A 14,694-nucleotide genomic window follows, 5' to 3' on the forward strand; every position below is an offset into this window, starting at 1 on the left:
GGGAAGCGCTGCTTCCTGCTGAAGACTTATCTCTTATGTAGGTACTTGGAGTGAGCTATGGAACTGGCTTTGGAAGTTGAATTCTTGGAGTAACAAACATTTTTTTTTTTGTTTCCTCTTCTTCGATTGAGCCCTAGGTTTTTTTTTGCTAACGAAGGTTATTACTCCTGCCCTCGGGGACATCCATGATGAGGGTATCCAGGGCAGTTCTAAAGATACATTGTTCCATGAAGGAAATGCAAAACAAGGGTTTTCTTTAAATGTGGGTTACACAGCCCTTACAATGCAGCCTAAGAATTACCCTTATGTTCACTGATGGGAGACCTATCTGGGAGATAAGACAAAAAACTTTTAACAATCCATCTATGATGTAGTTTAGGGCTGTGAGCATGCGCTTCAAATGCTGTATGATCAAGGGATTATCTGCAAGTGATTAGATGCTTTCTAATGGCCTTTGCCCAATCGGCTAGTGTTTTCGCTAATTTCATGGCCAAGACAGATAGCACTGCTGAGCCTGTTGGAAAACTGTGTTCTAGCGATTTGCCAGTGGGGGACCTTTTTAAGATAGGTTCATCCTCCACTAGGATGGCCTGTGCTTTAAAATGGGATACTTTTAGATCCACAAAGGGGGAAATCTACTTCTAACAAAGTCCTCAAATGTGTACCAGATTAATAACTACTAGAGAGGGCACAAACAAACCACTTGTCAGGGTTGTTACAGTCTCCATAAAGGAAAACTAAACAACGGGCGCACCGGAAAAGTGTTGGAGGCTTTTAAAGTGTCTAGGCTGGAAACCGCACTGGTAAAAGCTACAGCCTGATTCTAAGTTTTAAAGTGGTGCGTCAGTAAGAGCTGAGATGGTCTCTGGGTATAATGGCAGAAGACTGCAATGTCTTTGGTCTAGGATTGCTTGTTAAGGACTTTTAGAGACTCTGCATTGAGACTGCCTCAATGGCTGATGGTTGGAGGCAGATTGGATGACAATTCTGCAGGTGAAGATGTGAAAGCATGTTCTGCAGTCAGAGTTGGAAATCAAATCTGCTTTTTGCACCATAAAATTCTGTTTACTTATGCCAAAGCTCCTAACTCAATGCTATAAATATATAATATAATATATAATGCTATTCGTGTACACATAAGCTTTTAAAAGAGTTTAGAAGCTGCTGCGGTTAGGGGAGGTTCAACCTCCCTCTCCTGAACGTGAAAGAATCGTGTTCAGGATAGCAATGTTTTGACCGCTAGCTGCAAAACGAGGCAAAAACTGCGGTGCGATTTTGCCATGTTTTGCGGTTTCCTGCGGCCAACCTAGTCTGTGTGTTGGAGCTACCCTGTACAGTGGGCATGCTTCCCTTCAGGACTTCTCCTGAGCCTCTTCCTTTCTTTGGAATTCTATACCACAACTTACTCCAATCTGTCCACTTTTAGGTGATCCCTGAAAACCAATTTCTTTGGAGAAGCATATCCTGCTTACGCTTAACAATTGTACTTTTTTTTTTTTGTTTTTTTCTCCGCTTATCCCCCACAGTTATCTTTTGTATCACTTGACCCTCCATTTTTAGATTGTAAGCTCTAACAAGCAGGGCCCTCTGATGTCTCCTGAATTGTATTGTAACGGTACTGTTGTAATGCACTGCACAAACTGTTGGTGCTATATAAATCCTGTATGAAAGTAGCAATAACCCCACTGCGGGTAGCTGGAATAGGGTCAAGAAGCCAAAAGTGACTAAGTCAGTGTAGGTAGGCAGCAGTGAAGAGCTGAGTAGAGTCCATGTGTTACTTAGCAGCAGCAAGAAAATGCTTCCTCAACATTTAATGGTAGGAAAAAAAAAAAAAGCATGCACAACACTTCACCCATTAGATAATGTTATCTCATTGTGAGAATGGCAGAAAAGTTTTAAATGGTGTACAACAATCCTAGTAGCAAGGTAGCTGCTAGTGCTCAGCCTACTTACAGAAAGTCAGTCTTCTTGGTCATTGGGGCTATGCCACAGCACTGAACCTGGAGCGTGCTCTGTGGCTAACATAACAAGTACACTTTAGTCGGAAAAGTGTCACAATGCAAAACCAAATACTCAAAGGTTATGTTCCAGGCTAGCCCCACAATCTCCAGTCGGGTCTGGAAGTGGCAGTCTAAGGCCTCACGTACACTGCTGCTTTATAGGTGTTTTCAATCAGGACACATTTCTGACCATTTTACAATGTAAAACTGCTTCTAAACAAATGCTGCTAAACGTGGCAAAAATTAAATTTTTGTAAGAACTTACAGTAAAATTCTTTTCTCTGAGTCCTCTGACAGACGCAGTTCTTCAATGTTTCTTCACCAATGGGTTATGCGCACTCTACAGGAGTAAACTAGGCAGTGAAAGCTTTCACTTGGCACGCCTATAGGGGCTGACACAAAGAACAGTTTTGTAGCAAGCAGTGAAGGAAAACACAACCAACCCCAGAACAGAGGGGCGGGAGCTTCGTCTGTCAGAGGACTCAGAGAAAATAATTTTACGGTAAGTTCTTACAAAAATTCAATTTTCTCTTACGTCCTCTGACAGCCGCAGCTCTTCAATGTTTCTTCACCAATGGGACGTCTCATAGCAGTGTAGGCATGAGGGGTGGGAAGAATGCAACCAACTGTTAACGTATCAACAAGGCTAGAAAACATAGCCAACAGGGCAACAGAAAGCTCAACCGACACCAACAGGCGATTACCCCACAACAAAAAGTCACTCCTGAAAGAGAACATCAATCTCTTCAGCAAACCGCAGCCTGCAAAACCTTGCGCACAGAGGAAGCATCTGAGGATGCCAACAAATCAATCTTGTAGAATTTTGTAAAAGTGTGTACAGATGACCAGGTCGCCGCTTTACACACCTGAGCCACAGAAGCCCTATGGTGAAAAGCCCAAGAAGCACTCAGTGCTCGAGTAGAATGCGCTCTCACGGGGAAGGGCAGAATCTGACCCTTCAATGAATAAGCCCGAACAATAGTCTGTCTGATCCATTTTTATATGGTTGCAGCAGACGCAGCCAAACCCTTACGAGATCTCTTAGGAAGAACAAACAGGGAATCAGACGTCCGAAAGTATTCCGTGGCCAACAGGTTAACCCTGATCACCCGAACCACATCCAGCGAATGCAAGGCAAATTCTTTAGGATGCTTGGGAAAGCCAACACCACCTTAGGGAGAAAAGATTGGTTAGGTCGCAGAACAATCTTATCCCTATGAACGACCAGATAAGGCGAACGGCAAGACGGAGCCGCCAACTCAGACACCCTGCGAGCAGAGGTGATAGCCACCAGAAAGGCAACTTTCTGAGACCACGAAGGCAGAGAGATTTCCCTGATATTCTCGAAGGGAGGTCGTTGCAGAATGGACAAAACCAAATTCAGATCCCACGGAAGCAAAAGGGGATCTCCTTGGTGGAGCCAGATGACGCAACCCTTGAATAAAGGTGTGAATCAAGGAGTTAGTCGCCAAGAAGTAAATTGTAAAAAGTGTTGGAAGTAAATGGCTAAGGCTGACACCTGACCTTTAATCGTGCATAAAGCCAAACGTTGCTGCACTCCTTTCTGCAGGAAAGTCAAGACTCTCGCCACCGAAAAGGAGCAAGGATGCAACCCTTGCAACTCACACCAGGATATATACCGTACATCTTCAAAGTACGATGATAAATCTTCCTGGAAGTAGCCTTCCTAGCCCTCAACAAGGTAGGAATCGCAGCATCAGAGAGACCTCTGTCTCTCAACACCTGGCCTTCAACAGTCAAGCCATTAAAGCCAGCGACCGTAAAGCAGGATGGAAGATTGGCCTCTGCGAGAGCAGATCCTCCCTCAGAGGCAGCCACTAGGGAGGCTCGATGGCCATCTTTACCAAGTCCACGTACCAAGACCGGTGAGGCCAGACTGGTGCCACCAGAAACACCTGCACCTTCTCCACCGCCACTCTGCGGAGGAACCGTGACAGCAGCTGTATCGAAGGAAAGGCATATATCAGCCAATAGTGGTGCTAAGGCACCACCAGTGCGTCCACGGCATCGGCCAGAGGATCTCGAGCCCTGGCCACAAACCGCTCTACCTTTCTGTTTAGACGAGATGCAAACAGGTCCACCGCTGTAGTTCCCCATCGGGTACACAGGAGGCGAAAAACCTCCGGATGCAGGGACCATTACCTCTGATCCAGTGCCTGACTAGTCAGGTAATCTGCTTGAAAGTTCTCCACTTTACATTGCGATCCCGGTCTCCTACTCCTAAACTAGGCAGCAAGAAACTGATTTATGAGCACAGTGTGTCAGGGGTTATGTGTGTAGGACAGCCCCTATAGGCGTGCCAAGTGAAAGCTTTCTCTGCCTAGTCTACTCCTGTAGAGGGCGCATAACCCATTGGTGAAGAAACATCGAAGAGCTGTGTCTGTCAGAGGATGTAAGAGAAACAGATGTTTTTTGAATTGTCGGTTACTAGCTGTCAAGTTCCAGCATTCAGGAGATGTTTTTGAACGTTCTGTGTACATGAAGCCTAAAAGGCTGATACAGCTAGCTAGGTGCAAATTGAGGCCATCTCCGCAAAAAGGAGGCATGCTTGGGAGTAGGAGGGGTTTATACTAGGCTTGCCCACAAGTTTTATCAGACAGTGTGTATTTTCTCCCATCTCAGGGGAGGCCTGGGACTGCTTAGCCCTCTTCTGGTGCTAGTAGTTGAGTAAGAAATGTGTATAAAAAAAAAAGTTTCAGTTTAGCTCTATGTTACGAGGTTTTTTCATACACTGCCTCCTTACAATTACTGGCAATTGTTTTTTTTTTTTTTTAGCTACACGGTTTTGAGGCTAGTTTGGTTTCAACTGATCAATTCACCAACCACAGGATATGCTCAAAGTTAACAAGTGTTTGCATTTTCTATAATGATAGCTGGATGTAATAATTTCAGGGTATGGAGCCAATAAACCATCTTTTGACTTTATCAGAAACCTAAAGCGAGACAACCTGACTTTTTTTATTTTTTTTATTTCCTAGGGTGGGGACAGTACATAGTTGTCTACTTAAAAAAAAAATGTGTATATATATATATATATTATACTTACCTTTCCACCAGTGCTGTCTCTTAAAGTAATTTCCATGAACGAATGTGCTCAGTTTTCTGGGTTCAGTGATTTTTCAGCATCATTTAGCCTGGGGGGAATCCTGTGATTTCAGTGTCATTGCCCAACACTCTAAGGGGGCAGCACTATGGTGCCCTACACTTACAATTCAGTGTCGCATAGCTGCCCTGGAGACATCCGCAAAAGGTACATATAAAATAAAAAGGGAAAATTGGGCCCAGATCTCCACTGTTCTGCTGAAAAACGATAGGCTTTTTACTTTCAATATTACCAGTTTTTTTTCCTGTTAACTGTTTCTTTTTAACCCTAAAAATCATCTGTTCCTAACATGTTTCTTTATTGGCTGGTCATCTGTTTCTGTTCACAATCCTTCTAGGAGCAATGTCAATTTTTTTGTTTATATATGAAGCAATTGAAATGCAGCTAACCAGGCTGATAAGGTTTCCACTGTATTTCTAAGTGCTGTATACTAGTCATAGTGTTTTTGTTAAACAGGTGGCAGCGCCCTGTCAGCAGAAAAACTTCAGGACTGTATCAGTCGAGCAATCACCAGACACAAAGAGGTGCAGAATCTACTGGATAGCGTTACGACGAAATAATAAAGACGTTTTAAAATGAACATGTAAAAAGTTTGTATTTGTTATAGTGATGCCCACCTTTTTTTGTACTAAATAAAACAATAAATTTGCTATGTGTAGTTTTCTGTACAGTCACACAATCAGTTGATTAATCCAGAGAAGAGCAATATCCAGTTACTGCTGCTTAAAACTTGCTAACTGGGTAGAAACTCTTACCATGTTTTCAGTTTAATGCATGGTTATCTGACTTTGAATTCATCATCTTTACACAAAGCTCATTAGTGATGAAGGTGTAGCGTTTAAAACACTTTGTTTTTTAAAAAGTATTAGAGAAGGCATTTGTTGGCTGATGTGTTCAGTGTCTTTCTTTGTTGCTGGTGGATGAGTGTGATCTCAGGGTTTTGGTTCCAGAGCAGAGCGTCCTCTCAATTTACTTCTTGATTGGCTGTCGGAATGAGGCAGGTGCTGTGGAGGTGCTGCCGCAGCCATTTGGTGCATTTGATGTTGCAAGAATTGCAACTGTGAACAAAGGAGGAAGAAAGAATAATTATCCACTATCAAGTTCCACAAAGTATTAGCTTCAGTGTGTGACATGTACAGACATGAATGAGCAGTCATGCAGCATCAGTGGTACCAAAGCATATCTGATATCCTTTGCCTATTTTAATACTCCTGTTTGCCTTTATGAACACTTACAGAAATTCATTCAGGCTTCATGACAACCATCACCCTGGCTCTAAAAGTCTCTTTTGGGACTACTAGGTAAAGCAAGGAAAATGCAAGAGGCTGCAGGCAGCATTCACACAGCAAACATCCTGCCAAGCATTTGCATAGATTTGGCTACTAAACCCTTTTGTTCTTGAGATGTGGGAAAGCATGCCAGCCACTAGGTTTGGCGGGGGTAAAGATAGTTTCAGATGGAAGCTTAAATACTATACATTTGTAGAACACTAGATGCTGTGTGCTAGGAGCTCCTCCAGCACAGGTTCCTGTCTGTTAGTTGTCCATATATTTTTTTTTATAAAATTCACCTTCCTAGTAATCTACTTGCTACCCAAATTGATATTTTGGCATATTGCCTCTGCTAAAATTACAGAGAACATAGCTGCCAGACAGTGTGTATACATACACTGGAATCTAAATGCTAACCTCTTCCCATTTGGCTCCCCTCCACTACCGGTACCCTAAGAACAGCATGTGGTTGCAATAGTGCACTTATCCATGTTAGATGGTCATCTGTCACTCCCTATACACAACTGTCCTCTTTACACCAAATCCTTTCCTGTGCTACACCCCTCTTGAAAATCCTCACAGTTCTTATGCCTACTATACTGTGATCATTATTCATTCCAAGGGAAAGTTTAAACTAAGCCATTTAAAAGTGACTACCCCCCAAAAGATTGTAATCATGGAGAAAGGAGAAGAGAGTTAGAACCTGTTAGGTTATCATTGCTGTCTGTGTCTATGCTGGGGGATGTTCTAAACCTTTTCAGATACTGAGCCAGAAAATGAGAAAAATGTCTCTCCAATGGAGACACAAACAGCAATAAAAGCACTTTCACACCGAACAATGGTTTCATTCTATCCACAGCAGGGGGGAAAAATAGTGTCTTTATTGTACAGGACATAGGAATACTCTTAGACCATGGGTTATATGCCATTACACTGACAAAAGCTTTGGTGGGACCCCCACATACCAATATAACCCCACCTACTCCATGAGAATTTCATTTTTTTTTTTTGCTTACATGATAGAAAAAACTTCTAATGGGAGAGAGGGTCTGTTTTTCACTAGTTTCCTTTTCCTCCATCAACTGACTTATCTAAATATGAGTGCTTATTACCTTATGGTTCATCTGCAGTTTACAGATTGGTTATATTCGGTGTTTGCTTTGAGAACTGTACCTAGACCCCATGGCAACGGGTCCAGCTTGTAATGTTTTCTTTGGGCATTGGATCCTACATTTGGAAATTTCTGCAACAAGTGTAGTTACCTGCAGGGTGCTATACAAGTCCAGGGACCCAGACCTTGAAGACCCTTTGAGGGTATGCACACAGTGAGCGATAATAGAGAGTTTCCCTGTATCTTTGCATACTAGTTTCCTGGCTATACAATTCTTAAAGGATCATAACACCTCTCACTCTCTTTACAAGTTGCTCTTCCTCAGCACTTGCTGCAACCTTCCATGTCCCTATTAACACAGCACAATGCATTGGCAAGGCCCCAGAGGGTTACTTCCTTATAAGCTACTCTAACAACTGAGCCTTCTCTCCACTTCCCTGCCATCCATAGTACTCCCTAAACTGCTTTGGAAGAATGTCACTGTGCCTTATGAGCCAGGTTAGGCCTGTCAGCTATGGCTACCCACCACATCTTTCCTTGAGAACTGACCCCTTATATTTTCCACACAGAAAATTCCCATTATGGAATTTTTTTTTTTCTCCTTGCAAATTGCTGGGTGGCAATTTTGCCTTTTCTAGGGATTGTGCCATCAGGGAACAATTCCCTCTTTTCTTATCAGAACCAATTTACCCAGAGGTATTGGGGTTTTAGGTGTTTTCAGCACTAAGCACCTGTTTTTCCACAGGTTGCAGGGCAATCTGTTTGGGCATCTGCTGTTACAGTATCTGACAAAAGTGGGTACACCCCCTCACATTTTTGTAACTATTTTATTATATCTTTTCATGTGACAACACTGAAGAAATGAAACTTTGCTACAATCAAAAGTACTGAGCGTACAGCCTGTATAACAGTGTAAATTTGCTGTCCCCTCAAAATAACTCTACCCAGCCATTAATGTCTAAACCACTGGCAACAAAAGTGAGTACACCCCTATGTGAAAATGTCCAAATTGGGCCCAATTAGCCATTTTCACTCCCCAGGATCATGTAACTCGTTAGTGTTACAAGGTCTCAGGTGAGATAAATTTGGGATTATCGGTCTCACTCTTTCATACTGGTCACTGGAAGTTTAACATGGCACCTCATAGCAAAGAACTCTGAGGATCTGGAAAAAAAGAATTGTTGCTCTACATAAAGATGGCCTAGGCTATAAGAAGATTGCCTAAACCCTGAAACTGAGCTGCAGCACAGTGGCCAAGACCATACAGCGGTTTAACAGGACAGGTTCCACTCAGAACAGGCCTCACCATGGTCGACCCAAGAAGTTGAGGTTACGTGCTCAGCGTCATATCCAGAGGTTGTCTTTGGAAAATAGACATATGAGTGCTGCCAGCATTGCTGCAGAGGTTGAAGGGGTGGGGTTAGCCTGTCAGTGCTCAGACCATATGCTGCACACTGCATCAAATTGGTCTGTATGGCTGTAGTCCCAGAAGTAAGTCTCTTCTAAAAATGATGCACAAGAAACCCCACAAACAGTTTGCTGAATACAAGCAGACGAAAGACATGGATTACTGGAACCATGTCCTGTGGTCCGATGAGACCAAGATAAACATATTTGGTTCAGATGGTGTCGAGCGTGTGTGGCGGCAACCAGATGAGGAGTACAAAGACAAGTGTGTCTTGTCTACAGTCAAGCATGGTGGTTGGAGTGTCATGATATGGGGCTGCATGAGTGCTGCCAGCACTGGGGAGCTACAGTTCATTGAGGGAACCCATGCATGCCAACATGTACTGTGACCTACTGCAGCAGAGCATGATCCCCTCCCTTCGGAGACTGGGCCACATGGCAGCATTCAAACATAACAACCCCAAACACACCTCCAAGACGACCACTGCTTTGCTAAAGAAGCTGAGGGTAAAGGTGGTGGACTGTCCAAGCAAGTCTCCAGACCTAAACCCTATTGAGCATCTGTGGGGCATCCTCAAATGGAAGGTGGAGGAGCGCAAGATCTCTAACAGCCACCAGCTCTGTGATGTTGTCATGGAGGAGTGGAAGAGGACTCCAGTGGCAACCTATGAATGGCAGTGCTGGAAAATAATGGTGGGCACACAAAATATTGACACTACGTGCCCAATTTGTACATCTGCACTAAGGGGTGTACTTACTTTTGTTGCCAGCAGTTTAGACATTAATGACTGTGTGTTGAGGTATTTTGAGGGGACAGTAAATTTACACTGTTATACAAGCTGTACACTCACTACTTTTCATTGTAACAAAGTGTAGTTTCTTCAGTGTTGTCACATGAAACGATAGAAGAAAATATTTACAAAAATGTGAGGGGTGTACTAACTTTTGTGAGATACTGTAACTGTCTCATTGGGTCCTTTGACCCTTCTTGGTTTTGGGGTTCTTTCTCCCCCCCATCTTTGTGTACCTGTTTTAGCGGTTTTGTTGCTTGGGATCATCCCATTGTTTTAGAATTTATTTCTGTGTCCTGTACTATTAATATAAACCATTGAACCAGTTAGTGCTATATCTTGGAATACAGTACATCTTTTCTCTGTGATATCCTTACTGCTTGCTAAAACACTGTAGCCTCACGGAGTGGGTGGGGTTACATGGATACACTAGCTTGCAGGGTCCCAGCGCCCAATTACCAGCATATAACCCATGTTATGCTATGTGAATATAGACATGTAACAAAGTAGGTGTTATTCCAATTTGGCTGCAAAAGTGGAAATATGCATTAGGGCAGATAGTTAAAAGGTTCTGCAACCCACTTCTATAATTTCTAGCTATGTTTGTTTTTTTTGGTAACAAGTGAGGATTGACCATTGTTTCTAAAAAGGTACAATTGACATATCTTAAATTCCCAACTTGTAATTGGGTACTGCAGCAGACTGGCAACCAAGCAAATCACAAACCAAGAGCGCTGATCTAGCAGTTGCACCATGAAAATAGCTGTCAAGCGTGAGTCTGAACCAGTCTTAAAAGTCTTCTTGGCTACAAGCATAAGATATAGGCAGTTGTATGGGGAAAATGCAGACTCCTGGCAGAGATGTTGAGGCTGCACTTCCACCTATACGTTTCCGAATAAAAAAAAAAGCACACAAAATTGCATGCCATTGCACACTTTTTTATATGTGTGCAGTACAAAATGCTTTAAGATGTGCATTTCCTTTATTTTTGTCAGATGAATTTTCTATGAAAAGCAGATAATTAAGAATACAGCCAAAAACTCTAATTCAAACTACTTCTATAGATCAGTAATAAGACTGAGTAAACAGCTCCTGGTTTAGCAGAAAGCACCATGCCTGTGTAGTGGTATCTATCAAGACACCAAATTTTTAACCAGGCTACTGACCTACCACATACATTTCCACAAAGCTGAGATATCAAAATGACAATTGTGACTGCTAAATTCCAGGTATGGACATTTTTCCATAGTTACATTGGCCCAAGCTGGACCCATGTAAGTAGCATGTGTCATACCTGGCCGATGGCTGTGGATTCTGGAAATTATTGTTGTAGATGCTGCTACTCCACTGATTGCTTCTAAGATCTTGGTCCTGTGCAGAGTGGCAACACTGCTGATTAGCTCAGTTCAGATACACTTTAAAGCTGAATTCTTGGTATGGATATTTTTGCATCGTTAGTTTAGTTCAGCAATGTAAGTATGCATTTACCATATCTGGGCGATTTATGTGGAAACCAGAAATGATTGTAGTAGTTGCCGCTGGCTTCTGGATCCCATGGCGAGGGGCTGCCTTGCTGTTTAGTGAGCACAGAGGAACTCGCTCATCATGGGCAACATTCAGAGAACACTTTGCATTCATTGAGAGATTGTAAAGTGTTTCCTGATTGGACAAGGTGGAGACGGATGTCATCCTGCCTCTCGATCTTGTCTAATCAGAACGCTGAAAAAAATGCAAAAATCATTCTCTGAATGGCACCCATGCTGCATGAGCGACCTCTGTGTTTACTAAGCAGCCACACAACACATGATCCAGAAGCCAGCGGCTTTCCAGTTTTCACAGAGATTGGCCAGGTATGGCAAATGAATGCTTACATTGCTGGGCCTAAGTAACATGCAAAAAATATTCATACTAAGAATTCAGCTCTAAAGTGTATCTGAACTCAACAACAAATGTAATAGAGTGGGGAAAAACGATTTTGTACGTTTCCCTACTTACAAAGAAAGGAAAGGTCTATAATTTTTTTATCACAGGTATATTTTAAATGATAGAGACAGATTATTCACTAAACTAAAAAGCCAGAAAAAACACAGGATACAAAAGTTATAAACAGAGTTTCAATTCAGTGAGTAAAATAAGTATTTGATCCCCAAGCAAAACATGACTTAGTGGAAAACCCTTGTTGGCAAGCACAGATGTAAGATGTTTATTGTAGTTAGTGACCAGGTTTGCATACATCTTCGGAGGGATTTTCAGTCCACTCTTCTGTACAGATCTCTAAATCCTTAAGGCTTCTTGGCAACTCAAAGTTTCAGTACCCTCCATAAATTTTCTATAGGATTAAGGTCTGGAGAATGGCTAGGCCACTCCATGACCTTAATGTGCTTCTTCTTAAACGCTCCTTTATTGCCTTGGCGGTATGTTTTGGGTCATTGTCATGCTGAAAGGCCCCTTCATGACCCATCTTCAGTGTTCTGGCTGAGGGAAGAAGGTTCTCATCCAATATTTTACAATACATAGCCCCTCAATGCTGCAAAGTCGGTATGTACCTTTAGCAGAGAAACAGCCCCAATACATAATGTTTCCACCTCCATGCTTGACTGTAGGGATGGTGTTCTTAGGGTCATAGTCAGCATTTTTCTTCCTCCAAACAAGGCGAGTCCCCCTCCTAAGGAAGGCACATGTACAGTCATGACAATAAACATCTAAATGATTCAGAGGAGGATTGGGAGAAAGTGCTGTGGTCAGATGAGACCAAAATTCAGCTCTTTGGCATTAACTTGACTCGCCGTGTTTTGATGAAAAATGCTGACTATGACCCTAAGAACATCATCATTATGTATGTAAACATAAAGCTTTGGGGCTGTTTCTCTGCTAAAGCTACAGGCCGACTTTGCCGCATTGAGGGGCCAATGAAGAGGGCCATGTATTGTAAAATCTTGGACGAGAACCTTCTTCCCAGAACTTTGAAGATTGGTCGTGGTTGAGTCTTCCAGTATGACAATGACCCAAAACATACTGCCAAGGCAACAAAGGAGTTGCTCAAGAAGAAGCACATTATGGTAATGGAGTGGCCTAGCCAGTCTCTAGACCTTAATCCTATAGAAAATGTATAGAGGAAGCTGAAACTTTGAGTTGCCAAGGGACAGCCAAAAAATCTTAGGAGCAATTTTGGTCCACTCTTTTTTTCTAAATCTTAAAGGTTTCTTGTCTGTCTCTTGGCAACTCGAAGTTTCAGCTCCCTCTATAAATATTCCATGGGATTAATGTCTAGAGACTGTCTAGGCCACTCCATGACCTTAATGTGCTTCTTCTTCAGCCACTCTTTTGTTGCTTTGGCAGTATGTTTTGGGTCATTGTCATGCTGGAAGACCCATCCATGACCCATCTTCAAAATTCTGGCTGAGGGAAGAAGGTTCTCATGCAAGTCTTTACAAAACATGGCCCTCTCCATTGACCCCTCAATGCGGCAAAGTCGGCCTGTAGTTTTAGCAGAGAAACAGCCCAGAGCTTTATGTTTCCACCTCTTTGCTTGACTGTAGGGATGATGTTCTTAGGGTCATAGTCAGCATTTTCTTCAAAACACGGCGAGTCAAGTTAATGCCAAAGAGCTGAATTTTGGACTCATCTGACCACAGCACTTTCTCCCAATCCTTCCCTGAATCATTTAGATGTTCATTGGCATGACTGTACATGTGCCTGTCTGAGGAGGGGGACTCACCGTGTTTGGAGGAAGAAAAATGCGGACTATGGCCCTAAGAACACCATCCCTACAGTCAAGCATGGAGGTGGAAACCATTATGCTTTGGGGCTGTTTCTCTGCTAAAGGTACAAACCGACTTTGCAGCAATGAGGGGCCATGTATTGTAAAATCTTGGATGAAAACCTTCTTCTCTCAGCCAGAACACTGAAGATGGGTCATGAATGGGACTTTCAGCATGACTATAACCCAAAACATACCACCAAGGCAACAAAGGTTTGGCGCAAGAAGAAGCACATTAAGGTCTTGGAGTGGCCCAGCCAGTCTCCAGACCTTAATCCTATAGAAAAATGATGGAGGGAGCTGAAAGTTTAAGTTCCCAAGAAACCTTAAGGATTTAGAAAAAGTCTGTAAAGAAGAGTGGACGAAAATCCCTCCCGAGATGTGTGCAAACCTGGTCACTAACTACAATAAACATCTTACCTCTGTCTTGCCAACAAGCGTTTCTCCACCCAGTAATAAGTCATGTTTTGCTTGCGGATCAAATACTTAATTTTACTCACTAAACTTCAACTCAATTTAAAACATTTGTATCATTTGTTTTTTCTACATTTTTGATTAATATTCTGTCTCTATCATTTAAAATACACCTATGATAAAAAATATAGACCCTTAATTTCTTTGTAAGTGGGCAAACTTACAAAATCTGAAGGGGATCCAATAATTATTTCCCCCCACTGCATATTGCAGCTTATCAGTCTGAAGCTTTGTGGCTTCTCCCCCCTCCCCCTTTATTTTCACCTGGCGATTCCGCCAGTAACATGCTCCCTGCCCCAAGGGGACAGCACTCATCTGAGGACAGAGAGTGAGGAGATCTTCTGTATTCCACAGATATGGCTAGAAACATGTAACTGATGACAGTGCAGTAAAGGCAGAGAGCACAAGAAATTATTGGCAGAATCAACAGGTATTTTCTTCACTTATCAGATATAAGAAAACACTGAATAGTATACTTCATCTACTCTGGTTCATTGTTAGGGTTTACACACACGCTTAAATGGTTTTCTCTTATGCAAGCTAGCAGAAGCAGGAATATGACTCAGTTAATTGTGGATGCTATCCACCAATTTACCTATCCAAACACTTAGGAATGGGGAATTTTCTGAAAATGCCTGCATGTGCCCTTTAAAAAGGTATTTATCAGCTAGCTATGGGCTCTTCTAAAACCCAGAACTAGAAGGTTCCCCATGCAGCGAATTGCAGTTTGCATGCACTTTTCCTAATCCTGCAGTT

The 14,694-nt window shown here is 42.5% G+C and overlaps 2 protein-coding genes across 2 annotated transcripts in view; one reads left to right on the top strand and one right to left on the bottom strand.

Annotated features, from left to right (window-relative positions):
• Positions 1–5,702, top strand: part of EXOSC8 (exosome component 8) — a 72,706-nt gene extending 67,004 nt beyond the window's left edge. The window contains exon 11 of the mRNA XM_082246894.1: positions 5,581–5,702. Within this exon, the coding sequence (XP_082103020.1) occupies positions 5,581–5,684 (104 nt within the window). The 3' untranslated portion in view covers positions 5,685–5,702. The remainder of the gene's footprint in view (positions 1–5,580) is intronic.
• Positions 5,703–5,971: 269 nt separating this feature from the next.
• The window catches only part of SUPT20H (SPT20 homolog, SAGA complex component), a gene marked incomplete at its 5' end in the record, with an annotated part of 185,366 nt that continues 176,643 nt past the window's right edge, over positions 5,972–14,694 (bottom strand). Inside the window, one exon of the mRNA XM_082248178.1 lies at positions 5,972–6,182. Within this exon, the coding sequence (XP_082104304.1) occupies positions 6,057–6,182 (126 nt within the window). The 3' untranslated portion in view covers positions 5,972–6,056. The remainder of the gene's footprint in view (positions 6,183–14,694) is intronic.

This window comes from Pelophylax lessonae, assembly GCF_965119305.1.
Source record: "Pelophylax lessonae genome assembly, chromosome: 2".
In the NCBI taxonomy this organism is placed as follows: domain Eukaryota; kingdom Metazoa; phylum Chordata; class Amphibia; order Anura; family Ranidae; genus Pelophylax; species Pelophylax lessonae.